General features: G+C 38.7%; 1 protein-coding gene across 7 annotated transcripts in view; it reads left to right on the top strand.

The window, feature by feature from the left end:
• Positions 1 to 15453, top strand: part of IQGAP2 (IQ motif containing GTPase activating protein 2) — a 304162-nt gene that overhangs the window by 174430 nt on the left and 114279 nt on the right. For all 7 annotated transcript variants that reach the window (XM_001146396.6, XM_009448991.4, XM_063811148.1 and 4 more), the window contains 4 exons: positions 10815 to 10882; positions 11531 to 11644; positions 12324 to 12502; positions 14753 to 14840. In XM_001146396.6, the coding sequence (XP_001146396.1) occupies positions 10815 to 10882; positions 11531 to 11644; positions 12324 to 12502; positions 14753 to 14840 (449 nt within the window). The remainder of the gene's footprint in view (positions 1 to 10814; positions 10883 to 11530; positions 11645 to 12323; positions 12503 to 14752; positions 14841 to 15453) is intronic.

Below are 15453 nucleotides of genomic sequence, written 5' to 3'. Positions count from 1 at the left end.
TATGCTTGCTTCCTGTTTGTATCTGTGTTCCCCTTTGCTGCCTGCCCCTCACCTTATCATTTTATTTCTGATCCCAGTCTCGTGTCCTACCATTCACCAATCCCTGTGTCAGTTTAGCTTGGTGTTCTCAAGCCAGACTCCATGAACATTCCCACAGCAGCAAAGGGAGGAAATTCTCAAGCTTCACCTAATGTAGACAGACTCACCTTAGCGGTGGATGGCATCTTTTTTTTTTTTTTGAGATGGAGTCTCACTCTGTCACCAGGCTAGAGTGCAGTGGTGCAATCTCAGCTCACTGCAACCTCCACCTTCCGGGTTCAGGTGATTCTCCTGCCTCAGCCTCCTGAGTAGCTGGGACTACAGGCACGCACTACCATGCCCAGCTAATTTTTTGTATTTTTAGTAGAGATGGGGTTTCACCATGTTGGCCAGGATGGTCTCGATCTCTTGACCTCGTGATCTGCCTGCCTCAGCTTCCCAGAGTGCTGGGATTACAGGCATCAGCCACCACGCCCGGCCACATCATTCTTTTTCTAAAGAAATGTTTGTCTTTTTCTCATTTTTTCAAAAGTAATGTATGCTCATTGTGGAAAAAATTGGAAAATCCAGGAAGAATGTTAAAGAAAAAGCTAAAATACCCACTATCTCAACACCAAGTAAAAACCACTGTAACTATTTTGATATCTTTGAACTTAAAGTGCATACTGCGTATGGCATGTTTTACTTTTGTGGCTTCTTTTGGAATGTTATAAAGCCTCTGCCTTGAAAAGGAACCAGTTTAAGAGTGAGAGCCTTACTAACTAGTTACTATACTAATTTTTAAAAAATATCTGGAGGCCTTTTACGTAAGGGTAAGAACACTTTTTTGACATGTTGTTTAGTGCCCACCTTATTAAAGTTGTATAATAAATGATATTAAACAACTGTTACTTGTTTAAACAGTCATAAAAGTGAATTCCTTGAAAGAGTTGGAATAATTTAGTAGAAATGATGTTTTGAGTACTTCAGATACCTTAAAGAGCAGGTGAAATGCCCAGGTACGTTATTACAAACTTACTACACTGGAACCTATTCTGTAAGACCCATACTACAAGTTTCACTCATTTTGTTTATTATTTATAACTAGTTTTGAGTTGTCCTTGGCTATTATATTATTTTGATACCTACCCAGAATTGACATAATCTTCGTGGCACCAGAAACAAAAGAATACCCTTTCAAACCTGCCATGATTACAGATCTGGGTTTCGGATGGATCACTTGTGAGTCAGAACATGGCGCAACTTTGGGTTCTTCTCCCATGGCGAGTCAGACCCTGGCCACAGGCATCAGGCTAAACTTTCTTTGTTTAAAAAAAAAAAAAAAAAATCAGACCGTATTTAAGTACCTGGCTTTCAGGTAGGTCTTTATTTACAATCTGGTCCCCACCCCTGCCCCCCTTCCCCATTACCCTGAAATAATTTACTTTCTTAAGTCTCACTTGACCAGCATTGTATAATCCATTGTCCTGTCATAATAATGTATTGGCCTGATCCATTAACATTATTAAAAGCTTATGTATGCCTTTTAAATATTTTTTTTTTTAATTAGTTGGGCTTTCTATAGGTTTTCATCCCCTGGGAGACAAGGGATTGACTGTACCCAGTGATCCTTAGGCTTTTGGGCTGATTTATCATCTCAGATCATGTTTCTAGTCCTGCCTCCACTTAGTTAGTGGATGTGACCACCAGTGCTGGACCCTCTTTTTACCCGGTGTTTCTGTCACCACCTATGCTCCTTGGTTCTTCCTTACCTTGGGGCACTTCCTTTGTTTTCTGGGACTATTTAGTTTACTCAAAGTTCTTGGTCTTTATTCTTTCATGTAGTATAAATAGTATAAAAATATCTATATATAAACAAATATAGGCCAGGTGTTGTGGCTCATGCCTGTAATCCCAGCACTTTGGGAGGCCGAGGCAGGCAGATCATGTGAGGTCAGGAGTTTAAGATCAGCCTGGCCATGATGGTGAAACCTTATCTCTACCAAAAATACAAAAATTAGCCAGGTGTGGTGGCAGGTGCCTATAATCACAGCTACTCGGGAGGCTGAGGCAGGAGAATCGCTTGAACCTGGGAGGTGGAGGTTGCAGTGAGCCGAGACTGTGCCACTGCACTCTAGCCTAGGCAACAGAGGGAGACTCCATCTCAATTAAAAGAAAAAAAAAAAAGCATGGTGGCACACGCCTGTAGTCCCAGCTACTCGGGAGGCTGAGGCAGGAGAATGGACCCAGGAGGCGGAGATCACAATAAGCCAAGATCGCGCCACTGCACTCCAGCCTGGGCAATAGAGCGAGACTCCGTCTCAAAGAACAAAACAAAACAAAACAAAACAAACAAACAAAAAACAGATATAGAAGAAACAAAGTACTTGTGTTTTAATAATGCTCCCCAACTTGTTAAAGTCAATATAAATACACATTCGCTATTTATCTCTTTTTTTTATTACAAGTTCCTTTTTGGACACTGTATATTATTCTCTTGATTATTGTTTTGAACCTGTGGCCTTTCTCAGACTTAACCAAGATTAATATCTCTTTCTTTTTGATGAACCAGATTGTTTCAGCTTGGTCAGTCTGAGCTCTTTCTGGCCCACTTCCTTGTCCTTCTAGCACCCTCCCTGACATTCTTTGAAATATCCTTGCTCGTGGTCACAACAGGATGTTCCAGTCCTATCCTGATTATTTCTGCTTTGACATGTGGAACCACCACTCTCTAGGGATTCCTCTTAAAAGTCATGTGTTTATATTAATTTTTCAAGTTTAACCTTATTAGCTTACTGGATTCTGCTTTTCTTGCTGTCTAGTTCATTTGACCATTGAGATTCTTCTACATGGGCAGCCACAAACTGAAGCTATGTCTGCCTCTCCTCTGTGATAGGATTACTCTTCCCGCTGCTGATACTGTAGCTATGTCGCAGCAGCCATGTTTGCAGGTGCAATGGTGATGCCATGGCTCTGGCAGACCCACTTCTGGTTCACCAGCCGTCCAGGTACTCTGGCAGCTTTGTGGAGTAGAGTTTGTCTAGCCAGCTCCCACACAGCCAGGTGGCTGTCTTGCTTACCAGGTGGCCTTTGAACCTGCTCCTCAGGCATTAATGCATAACTTTCCTTGTCTTAACACTCTGTTCCCTTAGAACCTTTTCCTTCCCTAAGAAACTGATTGAACCCTTATATCAGATTGATTATATCTCTAACAGTGAACATATTTGCATTTATAAATAAGATTTCTAAAGACAGTTCTTAGCTCAAAGGACAGGCTCTAATCCTATGTTCTCAGAAGGGATATCTGGAGATGGCAGTATTTGGGAGTAAGGTGAGGGAGGCAGTTGCACCTGCTTATTTCTTTCAAGTCCTTCCTTTCTCAGAATTCTCTCTGTGCTCTGAACAATTCCTTTCCCTTTCCTCCTCTTTCTGTCCTAAATTAGTATGGTGGTTATGCCTTTCTATCTTCCTAAATTCTGAGCTCTTAAGAGACTATGAACCACATCTTGTTACTTCATACAGCTTACGTGCTATTGATTCCAAGTTAAAGTCTCTGGAGTTTGTATATTTAACTCTTCAGGAGGTTTAATTGAACTAATTTCTCTATGATAAGGCTACCTCAGGATTCCTTTGGTTTGGGGCTGAAAATTAGGTATAGAACCCTGGATTTTGATATGATATTGGCAGTGATATATGTGACTAAGATGGAACAATGTGGTTCAGTAAATAAAACTATTTCAAACATGGAGTCTGTGGTGAAATAGAGATTCTTGGCATTGGAAAAAGTAAGAAAACCACTTTGATAGGTTATCAATAAGTGTTTGTATACAAAGGACACATTTATTTAACAAAGAATAGTAAGAACAAAGGTTAACACAAATGGAGCTTTTAACTATGTGCCTGGCACTGCACAAAATACTGTACTGGTATAATCTCATTTTATCTTCATAACATATCTGTGCAGTGGTCACTATTATTACTCCCATTTTATCACCAAGGCAGTTGAGGCACAGAGAGGCTGCCGAAGGTCACACAGTTAGTAAAAACCAGGATGTGTGAGAACTGAACCTGTGCTATTATGAATTCAGCCAGCCAATGGCTTCAAAAGAAGTCAATTATTTCCCTACTTCTAAGAAAATTAAAAGAACACCGGTATCAGACTTGAACTTCAGCACAGGCCTCTCAGCTATTATATTTAACATGTTTTAAATGAAGAATCATGGAACTTGAGAAGGGGAAGGGCCTTGGGAAGTTATTGTAGTCTAAGTCATTCATTTCACAGATAAGGGAACTGAAAGCTTGGGTTTCGTGACTTGCTCTTAGTCACACATTGAGGTTTTACCGGTTTTGGGACCAGGATTCAGCGCTTCTGGATTCTAGTCCTGTGGTCTTTCTGCTCTACCATGAGGCTTTGATATACAAACATTCATTCTACATGTTATGGTACAAAATGAGCAACACATAATGTGATCCAAGAAAGCTGAAATAAATTTAGCTCCTGCCTTTTAAGTTTGCATTTCATTACGATAGTACCTTTTAGTGTATATCCTGAAAGTATAGAAAAAACTAATACCACTAGTTTTATCTTGAAAGTGGTAGAAAAAACTAATGCCATGTGATATTGGCAGTGATGTATGTGACTAAGATGGAAAAATTTGGTTCAGTAGATAACAACTACTACTACTACTACTATATACTACTTTCGTGATATACACTAAATGGTATTTTTTAAAACTTTCTTTATTGCTTCCTGGACTTTAAGTGATATTATTTGTACAAGTAGGAGCATATGGGTCAATGAGTCGGTAGCTACCTCTGGGCAACCCCTCCGTTGCTGGCCTCACTCAGCTGCACAGGTGTGCTGTAGCTTTTGGTGTGGTAGGAGGCTTGCTACCTCACAAAAAGTGCTCTCTTAGACATGAGAAGCAAAGGTGACATTAATTCCATGACTTCCTTTGGAATGCTCTCAGCCCTTTGACTTGGCTGTTAGGTACCAAACGGTGCTTAATAAATTAACTGTTGAAGAGCTACATGAGATTGGCATTTTTTCTATTCAATGGGCTTTTTTGTTTTTTAGATTAAGACTTGATTTCCTATATACTTCAGGTAATAAGCAGCCTCATTTGAATTTAAATGCTTGGGAAGGAAGTTTGCTATTGCTGTTTCTTTTCAGCATGGGAATACTGGGTAAACACAGTTTCCTGATAAACATTTGCCCGTTTGAGTAATCGGCTGGGAAGCACCTCCCACACAGAGATTAGGTGTAAAACGCCCATACCATGAAAAGTGATCTTTCCAAAGCTAACAGTTTAAACCTCAACATCAATGATTTAAAAAAAAAAAAAAAAAAAAGTTGAAAATTGGGGCCAAACAGAAACTATACAATATATTTTTTAAATTTTTTAGTAAATGAGATTTTTTGATATATGCAAATGAGATCTTTACCTGATCAATATTAGCTTAAGAAAATATCAGACTTAAATTTAAAAGCAAAGATTCTTCCATGTTCAGAAAGCTAACTTCTCAGCACCACCTTGTGGTAACTTTTACTTAAGCCAGGATGTTTGTTTATTGTAAGATTTATATTAATATTACATTGCACAGTGGAGAAATTAAAAGTGTAATTGGAAATAGCTATCTAACTTCTTTATCATCAAAGGGGAAAATTAACAGTTTAGTATAAACATTTTAATTCATGTTATCATCAAACCTATATTTTGTGGTAGCCTAAGTACCTTAATTTAGGGATAGCATGGTAGAGAAAATCTTTTTTTTTTTTTTGAGACAGAGTCTTGCTCTGTCGCCCAGGATGGAGTGCAGTGGCACAATCGTGGCTCACTGCAACGTCTGTCTCCCTGGTTCAAGTAATTCTCCTGCCTCAGCCTCCCTAGTAGCTGGGATTACAGACGTGTGCCACCGTGCCCAGATAATTTTTGTATTTTTAGTAGAGATGGGGTTTCACCATGTCGACCAGGCTGGTCTCGAACTCCTGACCTCAAATGATCGGCTTGCCTTGGCCTCCCAAAGTGCTGGGATTACAGACGTGAGCCACTGTGCCCAGCCGAGAAAAATATTTTTATATAGGAGCTGTTCCATAAATAGTAATTAAATGAATGAATGGATAAACAGAGCATAATGTGAAAACAGTTGCATCAAGATCATTGAGCACAGCTGTCTTATCCGCTTTCCAAAACTAACATGAAATTAACTACAGTAATAACTTTTAAAAAATACATTTGCGATAAAAATGCCATCTACTAACCAGAAATTTGAACAACCCCTATCATGAAGTAAACAGACAGAATTCGATTGACTGAGAAACAAACTGGCAGAAGATCACAGCCCACAAAACGCGGGGGATACAGCAGAGGTAGGAGCTGTCGTGAGGTTTGCTCCAAGCAAAGGGGACAGCAAGGAAAAGAAGAGCCTCAAAGTGAGCAATCGTCAGCCTAGGACCAGCAGAACTGTATGGCCCTTCCCTAAAGCAGCAAGTGTAGATGCTGATAGCAGGATAGCATGCCGGTACCCAAGAGAGCTAATGACCTCAAGAAGGAACAGAGAGTCCCCAGTCTGAAAAGGAAAGACACTGGTTCCCTCCTGGCATCCGTTCCATTGCTCTCTACAGCTTCTTAATGCTGGCTCCTGACATGCGGATCTGCAGTGAATGACCAACAAACAGCAAGTCTCAAACACCAAGATGAGTCCCAGATCAGAAGATGTCAGACATTTGAAGGAAACTGCCACTGAAGGAAGCATTAGATTCACCAAACAGAACCAAGACCCAAGGAACAAATGAAAATATTAAAATATGTGCAATTGATGATTCGTTCAATTTATGTTCAACAAATATTTATTGAGCACTTACATTTATACACGGAAGAACCAAAGATAAAACTCTAAGAAGGAAAATTTGGTATAGATAAAATCAGAAAAACAGTTAATAAAATTTATAGATATCTAAATTATTGGTGGATATAATAAAAAAAGAAAGCATGAATCTAAAATTCTAAATTATCTCAACATTCCATAGGTGGGAAAGTTAGAGGTGGAAGCATGTAAGGATAATAGATACCAATTAGTTTAGGCTTTGATAGAAAAATGTAAAAGTATATTAAAACTTCAGCAGGATATTAGTATAGGTAATATATATTAAAGATGCAGCACATTAAGTACTTGAAATAAGTATAAAATTTGTTGCTTGAAGACATTTTGTGGATGTCTGCTTACATTTTACTGTATAACATTTTCTAAATTTCACTTTTTTTATAGTTTTCTTTGTAAATTAGGTATATTTTTGAATTTGTAAAAAGAGGAGGAAAGTGCAAATCAGGTAGTATGAAAGAAATTGAAGTGATACAGTTATACATTTTTGATTATTTGTTCATCTATTCTCATTTCTTTTTTTTCTTTTTTTTTTTTTTTTTTTTGAGGTGGAGTTTCACTCTTGCTGCCCAGGCTGGAATGCAGTGGTGCAAATTCAGCTCACCGCAAACCTCCACCTCCTGGGTTCAAGCAATTCTCCTGCCTCAGCCTCCCGAGTAGCTGGGGTTACAGGCATGTGCCACCACGCCCAGCTAATTTTGTATTTTTAGTAGAGACAGGGTTTCTCCATGTTGGTCAGGCTGGTCTTGAGCTCTCAACCTCAGGTGATTTGCCCGCCTCGGCCTCCCAAAGTGCTGGGATTACAGTCGTGAGCCACCGCCCCCAGCTATGTATTCTCATTTCTTAAATGATGGCTTGATCTCCATTCATCCCCCAAATTCTTTTGCAGTTTATCTTGCCTGTTAAATTCTGTTTAATTTTGTCGTTCCCATTACTAGAAAGGAGCAAGTGAAGAGGTTGACATTTCATTGTTCCAAGTAATATGAGCACCCTTTTAACTGGAATTTTTTCCCTATGTAATAATGAGTTGAGAATTGGTTCATAAAATATTATGGTTTTGAAAATGTCAGCATGGTATCTTAATGATCTAGCTTTAATTATAATGACTTGTTGGCATGAACCTTTGGTAGTAAAGTCTTCAGAGGCTGTGTAAAGTAAACAGTTTTATATCCGTGATAATGTCTAAAGACCTAGAACTTTAACTATGGAATGTATCCTCTCTTGCTAGTTTGGGATTATGAATACATAATGGCTATTTCACTTTGAAGAATGTTCAAAGTCTAATATAAAAGTTTTTCCTCTGTGGATAAGATATAAATATCACATTGAAATTTAGTATTAAAACTAATGTTACACATATGGTAAAAAAAAAAAAAAAGTTATTTGTCCTTTGCTATGGTTTTAAAGGAAAAGCAGGAAAATAAGAGGCAAATTCTTCCCCTAAAAATTCTTTAAAATTCGAACATTCATTAATAGGCATTTCATGGAAGACATATGAATGGCCAATGCATGTATGAAAAAATATTTACCCTCCCAACCACCATAAGGAAATACAAATTTAAATAACATCTTGTTGCTATCAGTTGCTAGTCCCTTGAAAGACTTTATTGATAATATCCTGTGGTGATAAGGGGACAAAGAAAATGGCATTCAGATGTATTCGTGGTCTAGTGGGCCATGCCCATCAGGGGGTTCTTAGGTTTAGCTAAATATTCAGATTGACCCATCTGTCATAAGCCATATCTGGCACCTGTTTCTCAGAAGAGAGGTAGCCGGGATAGCCAGCATGCTGGCAGGTGTTGCTCTTCAGTGGGAGCCTGCGTGACACTCCACTTAGTTGTCCATACAGCCATCTGGAAGCCACCATTCTTGGTACCCCAAGATACAACGTTGCTGCTAAGAAGTGGGTTTGAGCCTTCCTGGCTTGTAAGCCTCATGCCCCCAGGAGCCAATATCTATAGTAACAGCTGTACTGCATAGCTTCCCAGTTCTCTGCAAAGAACATACCAGTTATAAGAGTCATTGAACCCAGGAAGGCCCAAAGATATGGTACCTATTAGGTATTTATGGTTTCTTCTCTCAAGATACAATTTATCAATTGGGTTATTTTTTCCTAAGCAATGATGCTTATAACACTGTTGACAGTATAGGTTCCTAAGAGAACAGAGCTAGAAAGTTAACCAAAGGTCAAATTCTCATATAAAAGGAAAAAGGGTGTTTTTTAACCCTTTACTCATAAAGAATAAATGAGCATAATCTCTTTTTAAGATCACATTTGGACAGTAAACATTGAAAACTTTTATTGTGTGTATACCCTTTCAAGCTGGCAATTTTGTTTTCATGGCTTTATTGTAACAAATAAGAAATATGCACAAAGATGTGTCTGTGTCTATATGTAAGTAGGTTTATTAAGCATTATTTGCCATAGTTACTAATTAATAACGATCTAAATGCTCAGCACTTGCTTAAGAAAATTATAGTACATTCATATTCTAGAATAATATATACGTTTATAAAATAGGTATGTCCAGAAACAACTTTAAAAGAACATATATACCAAAATATTTAGTGTGTAACTGTGTGGTGATTTTCTGTGTAATTTTTTAAACCGTAAGCCACTAATTTTTTACTTTGATCATGTATTACTTTTCTAAATAATTGCTCTTCATAAAAATTACCAGAAAATTGGCCAGACACGATGGCTCATGCCTATAATTCCAGCACTTTGGGTGGCAGAGGTGGGTGGTCAGGAGTTCAAGACCAGCCTAGCCAACATGGTGAAACCCCATCTCTACTAAAAAAAAATACAAAAAGTAGACGGGCTCTGTGGCATGCACCTGTAATCCCTGCTACTTGGGAAGCTGAGGCAGGAGAATCGCTTGAACCCAGAAGGTGGAGGTTGCAGTGGGTCGAGATCACGCCATTGCACTCCAGCCTGGGCGACAGAGCAAGACTCTGTCTCAACCAAAAAAAAAAATCAGAAAATTATTGTCAGTTTTAATGCAAGCTACTTACATTAAATGACTAATCATACATTTTAAGAGTTTGTTTTAATACCATTAAAAAAGCTTGATCTTGAACTTTCTTAATGCATTTAATGAAATTCTATGTTCTATAAATATGGAGCTTCATCTCACATCAACATCTGAAGTGATAATTTTGAAGTATTTCAAGCCATAAAAATCATTCAGTTCACTTTCTCATATATACTATTACTTGAAGCTATGACTCAGTGATAAAAGTGGGGAAAGCACATATATTTTTTATAGAATTTAGATGCCAGCTCTCAAGTTCTTTTCTCAGGTTATGAGTAGGTTAAGGGATGCCATCATTACTACCTTATGGATTTGTTTTTAAATACATCCAATTTATTCTCCATCTTCCACTTGGGTAATATACACACATCATAGTTTAACATTACCTCACCCACTGATAGTCTTGCCACTCTATTTATTGGTTTAGAAAATGTAAAACAAATATTTCCTCAAGGGGTATGTGGTACTTGGAGGAATATTAAAAAGCAAAATATAATTCATGCTGTACCTTCAATAAAATAAGAATTATGTGAGGAATATTCAAAGAAATGTTTATTGCATTTGTTACCTGCTGTTTTCTATTAGCTGTGTTTCTTGTTCTCCATACAAATGGATGATGCAGAGTTAGCTGGCTCTGTAGAAGTGCTGTAGAAGTGGATTATAGTAGAAGACCAGTCTTTGGGACACAGATTGGAATTCTGATCCTGGCCTCACCAAGGACTCTGTTACCCAGAGACTCAGTTTCCTCATTTACAAAATGAATAGACTAGATATCTCTTAGGTCTTTTCAACTGAAAAAACTATTAAGAATTATGTAATTTATAACATTAAGACTTATGATGATAAAATTTCTGATAATTTTGTGTTTTTTTCTTTCAGTTTATATCTGTTCAAACTAGGAATAGCACCCCAGATCCAGGATTTGTTGGGCAAAGTAGACTTCACAGGTACTACTCTTTATCTTTTTAATTTTTTACAATCTAGTTATAAAAAGTACCAATACCTGGCCAGGCGTGGTGGCTCATGCCTGTAATCCCAGCACTTTGGGAGGCCGAGGCTGGCGGATCACAAGGTCAGGAGATCGAGACCATCCTGACTAACACAGTGAAACCCCGTCTCTACTAAAAAATACAAAAAATTAGCCGGGCGTGGTGGGGGGGCTCCTGTAGTCCCAGCTACTTGGGAAGCTGAGGCAGGAGAATGGCGTGAACCTGGGAGGCGGAGCTTGCAGTGAGCTGAGATCGTGCCACTGCACTCCAGCCTGGACGAGAGAGCGAGACTCTGCCTCAAAAAAAAAAAAAAAAAAAAAAAAATTACCAATACCTTTTTTCCACATTTTGATATTTTTGATTTCCCTTATTCCTGTATATTGATGAGAAGAGAAAACAGACCTATCTTGTTTGTTCTTGACTGAGTTCTCCTTCTCCATGTTTGTGAAATGAGAAATTTGGGCTAGGTTCTTCCTAAGGCTCTTGTTTACAAACAACCCCACTTCCTGATGAAGACATTTCTTGATATGATTGTACTCATTCCTGCATCCATCTCTGTCTGTAGCTTTCTCTGATAATGATTATGATTATTTTGTTCTTTGTTAGAGGAGGAAATCAGTAATATGAGAAAAGAACTTGAGAAATATGGAATACAGATGCCATCTTTCAGCAAAATAGGTGGTATTCTGGCTAATGAACTGTCCGTGGATGAAGCTGCATGTAAGTCCATTTAAAATCCAAACTTGCCATTGATGTGAGACTTACCTGTACTTTACCTATTGATTTTGATTACTCGAAATAGAATATTTAGAAGATACTTTAAGCACCCTAAAAGTTTTTATTATTTGTTTTATAGATGATTAATTTGAGGATGTCAGAATATAACCAAGTAATTGATTTTGGTCTTTAGACTTCTACTTGTACAACATGAATTGAGGTTTTAGAAATACCTTCATTGTCCATAGTTCTCTACTTTTTGCATCTGTAGATTTTAGTGGTAGAGTTCATTGTTACAGGTCTTTTAGTATTGCAAGCTAAATTGCAAGTATCTCTTGGAACCAACATGTTACTTTAAAATTACCCATGTCGCCCTGACCAGAGGGCAAGGATTGACTTACCTTCTAACTCCTGTGGTTGACATAGGGCTTGCTTCATTTTAGCCATTCAGTGATGTATAAATGAGTCAGAATTACTTAACAGATGCTGAGATCAGGACCAAAGACAGCCATGTGGAGAGGTTGTCAGGTGCTCCATAATATGTCTCAGTTCTCTTTTTGACATATTTACTGGAAGCCAAGAAAGAAAGTAAAAATGCTTGAGTTTACACAGGGTCAGTGCAACTGTCCATGTTGTCTTTTGCTGATAAAAACCTTTTTCTCTCTCTCTCTTTACTTTTTAGTACATGCTGCAGTTATAGCCATTAATGAAGCAGTTGAAAAAGGAATAGCAGAGCAAACCGTTGTAACACTAAGAAACCCAAATGCAGTTTTAACTTTAGTGGATGACAACCTTGCACCAGAATATCAGAAAGAACTCTGGGATGCCAAAAAGAAAAAAGAGGAAAATGCAAGACTGAAGGTGCTTAGATTCTGAGTAATAAAAACAGTAATGAATGTGCTTATGAGTTACCAGTTTGAAAAGCCTTAATGTTAAAAGCAATACTTTTAAATCAATTGGCTATGTTCTCTATAGCCGTAGACAATTGATTTGAATGAAATGTAGCATACAAGAGGACCATACACTAGGTAAGGCAATTAGATTATATCCCTATATAAGGCATAAAAAGGAATTTTATAGGCCAGGCATGGTGGCTCATGCCTATAATCCCAGCACTTTGGGAGGCCGCAGCGGGAGGGTCCTTTGAGTCCAGGAGTTCCAAACTAGCCTGCACACTATAGTGAGACCCTGTCTCTAAGAAAATAAAAATAAAAATAAAAAATTAGCTGGGCTTGGTGGTGCAAGCCTGTAGTCCCAACTACTCGGGAGGCTGAGGTAGGAGAATCACTTGAGCCTGGGAGGTTGAGGCTGCAGTGAGCTGTGACCCTGCCACTGCACTCCAGCCTGGGCAACAGAGTGAGACCCTCTCTCAATTTTTAGAAAGGGAATTTTGTAATGAATGTTATATATTGACAGAATTAAAAGTCATGTTGCAAACTTACTAATGTCCCCAGGAAGTGTAGAAGTAGCAACTCATGATCATCCCTTGTTAGACATCAACAGACCTTACATTAGCCAAGTTACTTTTACATTTGGTAGTAGAGGTTAATAATTCAGTGTGGTGAAGTTCAGAGAGGATGTTTTTGAATCTACAGTCTTCATATTTTCCCAATAGTCAATCCTTTATATTTGAGGATGTCCCTCCTGTACAAGACAGCCTGCTCCTAATCCTAACTCCATTTGTAACCACCTTTCTGTCTAGTCCATTACTGAAAAATTTGTCTACACTGAGAGCTTCTACTTCCTCACCAGCTTGTCTCTCATTAAGCTCTTGCCATGTCAGTTTCAGCTCCATGACTGAAAGTAGCCACTTTAGGTTTTGGCGTTTTCTCAACTGGTGGCTTCCACCAGCATCTGGCAGGGTTGGCCTCCTACCTTGAGATTCTCTGCTTCACTAGCTTATGTGCATCCTTGCTGCCACGGTTCTCCTCTGTGCCTCTTTCTCCTCTTCCTTCTCCCTCTCAGTATGGGGATTCTTCAAGGTCTGACATTGAATCCCTTCTCTGTTCTTCTTCCACTGAGCTCATCCACTTGTTGAAGAAATCAGCCATCAGCTTTATGCCAGCCCGTCCCAAATTGGCCTCTCTCCTCCTCCTCCAGGTAACTTCATCTGTGTCCCTCTGGCTTTGTACCCCATTATATCAGAAGAGTTCCCCTTGCTGACTTCCCTGGTTCAGAATGATGACCAGCTTTGTCTCAGAACTCTTTTTATGCCCCTGTGTCCCATGCATTGCTAGATTCTGCTGCCTACTCTTGTTGGAGTTGAATCTGTCGCCAACCTTCTAGTCTCACCAGTCTTGCCTCAGTCCTGCCCCTTCTGACCTCATTGCATGACTCTTGTATCAAGCACCTTCCTTGTGGGTCTCTCTGCCTCCTGTTACTCTCTAAGCCAATCCCTCTTAGAGCTAGAGGTTACAAAATTGATCTTTAACTACAAATCTTGTGTTAACCCACCAGAAACATGCCCCGATTCTCTATTACCTACTGAATTAAATACCAAATCTTAGCTTAGCCTTCAGCTGACCCCCTCATCTTTTTGGCTCACCATGGACACACTCCAAGCTGTAGCCTAATGTGCTAAGCTTTCCATCTGTGTAACCAAATCCTGCTGTCTGTTTCCTATTCTTGACATTATTCTGTTGCTCGAAGCCCTCATTGATTATGATCTCTTTGAAAAATTTTCTTCCCAACTAAGTATGAATACTTTCTTAAAAAATGCTTATAGTACTTCTCTTATAGAACCTATTCTGTTCTTCTAGGTATATTTATTATTTGTGTTCTTGATTTTATTAGATCAAATCAAATGAAATTGGCACTATTCAACTGTTTTTGATCTACAAAAATGGCAATACCAAGTGGTCCAAACTAATGTTTTCCACATTTGAAAATTAGCCCTTTTCAAAGAGTCACCGGGTCTGTCATTCATCTTTGTAGTCTTTGCTAGCATTCTCCCCTAGTCCCCTGCACAGAGCAGGCACTCCACAAATGCTTGCAATGAATTTAAATAATTAGGGAATGGTTTTTGTCACTCTTCACATTTTTCCATTTGAATTTCGAGTTTTGGAAATATTTTATTTAACCTCAGAAATCAGTGAAGACTTTGTTTTGCAGAATAGCTGTATTTCAGAAGAAGAAAGAGATGCTTATGAAGAACTGCTGACACAAGCAGAAATCCAAGGCAATATTAATAAAGTCAACAGTAAGTAATGGATCATATGAAGGAAACTGATATTTCCATAAGATACAGACTTTCCTTGCCAGAATCCCAACACAACTCTCAATTTGTATACTTGGAAAACTGCCTTATACAGTGAAAAATCTACTCAGTGTGTCAGTGTTGCTCTTAATTATGGTGCAGCATTTGGCAGTTTCCCACTGGGCTTTTTTTGGTGATCTCAGTCCACACAAAGTATCCTGAAGCTAGTTTGATTCTACCTTCCTGTTTCATTACATTCCACATTTTAATTCTGTCACTTTTGGGGCTAATACTGAAGGTCATTTAGTAAAAGATTATAACTTACAGATTGTAGTTGCTTGCCCATGATTATGCGATGATGTTCTATTGGAATTGTAAAAGGTACTATTGACACCACTGCTCTCTGTGACTTCCCAGCCATTAGTCTGTTGTTTGTAAGATTTTTCTTACACTTGTGTAACTTTGGTGCCAGTGAATGGGACTATGGACAGGCCAGATGAAATCTCATGATGGCAGCTTTGAGTCCCACACCCCTGAGCCTCTGTGGAGTCAAGCAGATGAGTTCCTCTTAGTACCTGGCTCAGGTGTGTGATTGTAAAGAACAGCAGACTCAGGT

The sequence above is a fragment of the Pan troglodytes genome, chromosome 4 (genome assembly GCF_028858775.2).
Source record: "Pan troglodytes isolate AG18354 chromosome 4, NHGRI_mPanTro3-v2.0_pri, whole genome shotgun sequence".
Classification (NCBI taxonomy): Eukaryota; Metazoa; Chordata; class Mammalia; order Primates; family Hominidae; genus Pan; species Pan troglodytes.
The sequence above is the reverse complement of the archived record's forward strand: the minus strand, read 5'-3'. Positions and strand labels throughout refer to the sequence as shown.